We start from the raw sequence: 4,457 nt of genomic DNA, 5'->3' as shown, positions 1-4,457 counted from the left end.
TGTGAGTGTGTGTGTGTGTGTGTGAGAGTGTGCGTGTGTGTGTGTCACTTTGTTTTGTTTCAGGTTACAAAAAAACTCTCAAATCTAAACAAGGAAAAATAATCAATATGCTTTGTTTGTCCTTTTCCCCTCTTTGAAAAGTTCCAGATATTTTCCGTCGTGCAGCATCTGGCAGCTGAAGGCTTGCACATAAATCAGCACAAACCGTTTGCAGTGTTACTGAACACACACGATAAGAGCGAACGATAACAGAGAGTCTGCAGACGGAAGAGCATCACAGACACCTGCTCCTCACACAGAAAAAAAAACATCCCAGATGTCATTAATAAAGAGTTTGAGGTCAGTACAATTAATACACACTAAATCGATCAAAAGTGACATTTATAATGTTAAATTATAAATCAATGCTGTTGTTTTGAACTTTCTGTTCATCTGTGAATCCTGAAAAATAAAATGCATCATGGTTTCCACAGAAATGTTGTGCAGCACAACTGTTTTCAACATTGATAATAATCAGAAATGTTTCTTGAGCAGCAAATCAGCATATTAGAATGATTTCTGAAGATCATGTGACACTGAAGACTGGAGTAATGATGCTGAAAATACAGCTGCGCATCACAGAAATACATTACAGTTTAACAGATATTCACATAGAAAACAGCTGCTTTAAATTGTAATAATATTGCACTGTTTTAACTCTACTTTTGATCAAATAAATGCAGCCTCGGTGAGCAGAAGAGACTTGTTTCAGAAACATTAAACAATCTTACTAACCTACACTTTTGAATAGTATTCCATTCAATAATAAAAATGGCAAAATAAATAATTCAGTCTTATTAAATCTGTTTTTATCTCTCAATCGCTCTCTGATGAGGTCGCATTAGTCATGATGCTGTCTATGTAGGCTTCTTATCAGGTGACTCTAACGGCTGCAGTGTGAGTTATTATCACCTCCGTCTCTGTAGAGATTGACGTGGTGTTTCTTACCTCTTCTGTGCCTCCTGCAGCTGCTCGTCTTCAGTCTCGTACTCTGATTGTGCTGCGAATGAAAACACGACAGAGAGAACATCAGATCATCACAACTCCTCAATGATTTCTTTAACTTTTGCTCCTGCTTCTCACCAGAAAAAGACCTAGTAAGCTAAAGTTAACCATTAAAAAAAACACATTTTTGTTACTTGAAATACATAAATGATAACTGAAATAAAATATATTTTACATCACATATTATATTAAAAAACGTAACCTTATTTTATTTCATGTAGTTGCCATTGCAATATTTCTCATTTTCATTTATTTTAAGTTAAAGTACTAAAATAATTACAACTAAAACAAATAAATAAATAATACAAAAAATTTGACTCATGATACATAAAGTCTGAAATTAAAAATCAAATAACTTAATATGAACTCAAACATATATCAACTGTATCTCAGATGTTTCTCTATCTCTTAGAAGTTTATTTATTTATTTGAATAATAATATTTATTTGTTTATTTAGATTTACTTATTATAAAATAATTAACAATTTATCTTGATGTTATTTTTGTATTAATTTCTATATTTTTTTTACACCATTTTCCCCAAACTTTTCCATGGACCCCCTAAAACAGCCCTTAAATAATATATCATAATTGACTTCACACTACTGAAGACTGGAGTAATGATGCTGAAAATACAGCTGCGCATCACAGAAATACATTACAGTTTAACAGATATTCACATAGAAAACAGCTGCTTTAAATTGTAATAATATTGCACTGTTTTAACTCTACTTTTGATCAAATAAATGCAGCCTCGGTGAGCAGAAGAGACTTGTTTCAGAAACATTAAACAATCTTACTAACCTACACTTTTGAATAGTATTCCATTCAATAATAAAAATGGCAAAATAAATAATTCAGTCTTATTAAATCTGTTTTTATCTCTCAATCGCTCTCTGATGAGGTCGCATTAGTCATGATGCTGTCTATGTAGGCTTCTTATCAGGTGACTCTAACGGCTGCAGTGTGAGTTATTATCACCTCCGTCTCTGTAGAGATTGACGTGGTGTTTCTTACCTCTTCTGTGCCTCCTGCAGCTGCTCGTCTTCAGTCTCGTACTCTGATTGTGCTGCGAATGAAAACACGACAGAGAGAACATCAGATCATCACAACTCCTCAATGATTTCTTTAACTTTTGCTCCTGCTTCTCACCAGAAAAAGACCTAGTAAGCTAAAGTTAACCATTAAAAAAAACACATTTTTGTTACTTGAAATACATAAATGATAACTGAAATAAAATATATTTTACATCACATATTATATTAAAAAACGTAACCTTATTTTATTTCATGTAGTTGCCATTGCAATATTTCTCATTTTCATTTATTTTAAGTTAAAGTACTAAAATAATTACAACTAAAACAAATAAATAAATAATACAAAAAATTTGACTCATGATACATAAAGTCTGAAATTAAAAATCAAATAACTTAATATGAACTCAAACATATATCAACTGTATCTCAGATGTTTCTCTATCTCTTAGAAGTTTATTTATTTATTTGAATAATAATATTTATTTGTTTATTTAGATTTACTTATTATAAAATAATTAACAATTTATCTTGATGTTATTTTTGTATTAATTTCTATATTTTTTTTACACCATTTTCCCCAAACTTTTCCATGGACCCCCTAAAACAGCCCTTAAATAATATATCATAATTGACTTCACACTCAAACGATACATATATGAACAATACTTGTTATTTAGTGGCGATAGATGAGCTGGACATGTTTGTAAGAGGTTTTGTGATTCAGATGTAAGCCTGTTTCTCAAAATTGTCTTCATATTGTTTTTTTCCCCCAAATGATTTAAAGGCACAATATGTAAGTTTTCGCCGCTAGAGGGCGCGTACGCGATGTGTGAATTTTCTCCTCAGCTCCGTCTGTAAACATGAAACCAGTAGTGGCTAACTAGAAAGTTATGGGACCTGCACACTGAGCGGGACAATAAATCCAGCCTTTAAAAGCGACTCGCGGCTCTGAGCGTCCGCCGCGCCGCAGCACTCTGTAAAGAGCCTCAGATTCGGCTTCATTATGAAGCAACACGTCGCACTGATAAAAACCACACGTATAATGACATTAAACACGGCGCTTTCTCATGGTCAGTCTCTGCGGTCACACACACAAGCTGATAATCAGAAGAATTAATGATCACAGAAAGCACTAGAATAATAATTCAACACCAGATCCAATCAAACACTTGAAAATAACAAAAAAATATCTATATAATACAAAATAAATAATGATATCTTATTTAGGGGGCTATAAGGGAGTAGAACAGGGTCCATGGAAAAGTTTGGGGAAAACAGTGTAAAAAATGTAGAAATAATGTAGAAATAAATAAACAATAATAATAACAATAATAATGATGATAATAATAATAATAATAAAAGTTTAAAATGAATTATTACTAAATAATTATTTTAAAATAATTAGTGTATAAAAAAACATATAAATGAATAAGTAAAAAAAAAAAATCATTAATCTAATAATAAATTACATTAAAACAAGTAAATAAATAAATATATAAATAATAATTTATATATAATAAGATTAACATAAATAAATTCGGAAATAATTAAACATTTATACAAATAAATAATTAAGATTAAAATAAGATAAATTATTAAGTTAAGATGAATGATTAGTTATTAAGAAAATAAGAAAAAATGTAAATAAGTAAATATAAATAAATAAAATTCATCAAATAGATAAAAAATAGAAATAAAAAATGATATATATATTAGTGCTGTCAAAAAAAAGTGCTGTTTTCCTCTTGACAAGAAGTGCATTTATTCAGTCGCAGAATGTCTTTATGACCACATCAAACCAGAGACGTTTCAGACGAGCGCTCCAGCTGCACTTCAGCGGCAGGCGCGAGTCAAACGAGCGGAAACGGTACTGTGCTCGTAGCGCGTGCTCTTCTATTGACACCGGCGCGCACTGTAGCCTTTATCATTTCATATCAAAGCGCGAAAGAAACTACGTGCATGCAATGTCGTGGTCAGTTAAGTCATGAAGTTACCAAAAAGGTGATTAAAGATGCCTTAAAACTGTGCATGCATGTAATATATTTTATATGAGTCACATTTAAGAACATGTCTCTGAAATGGTTTTCAAAACTGTCCTGGAGCAGCCCAGCACGGTCTCACTCATCTAACACACCCGATTTAACTCGTCAGTTCAATAGTAGAGACTTTAAGACCTGACGTGGGTCAGAAAAGGTAAAGAGATGCGTGTCAGATCCGCGTCACGTTCAGCAGCAGCAGCTCTTAAAGTAATAGCAGCCAAAACAACCTAATAACCAGCTGCTGTGATGTCTGTTAATCAAAAGACAAAGAAAAAAGAGGAAATCAATAACTTTTGTAGCTTTAAGGATTCATCTATATTTAATTTAGAATTTAGTG

The 4,457-nt window shown here is 32.0% G+C and overlaps 1 protein-coding gene across 1 annotated transcript in view; it reads right to left on the bottom strand.

Annotated features, from left to right (window-relative positions):
• The window catches only part of LOC107687211 (formin-like), a 96,361-nt gene that overhangs the window by 5,218 nt on the left and 86,686 nt on the right, over positions 1 to 4,457 (bottom strand). The window contains 1 exon segment of the mRNA XM_016484447.1: positions 2,062 to 2,113. Coding sequence (XP_016339933.1) covers positions 2,062 to 2,113 — 52 coding nt within the window.

The sequence above is a fragment of the Sinocyclocheilus anshuiensis genome, unplaced genomic scaffold (assembly GCF_001515605.1).
Source record: "Sinocyclocheilus anshuiensis isolate Anshui unplaced genomic scaffold, SAMN03320099.WGS_v1.1 scaffold1569, whole genome shotgun sequence".
NCBI lineage: Eukaryota > Metazoa > Chordata > Actinopteri > Cypriniformes > Cyprinidae > Sinocyclocheilus > Sinocyclocheilus anshuiensis.
This window is presented reverse-complemented; position numbering and strand designations above follow the sequence as displayed.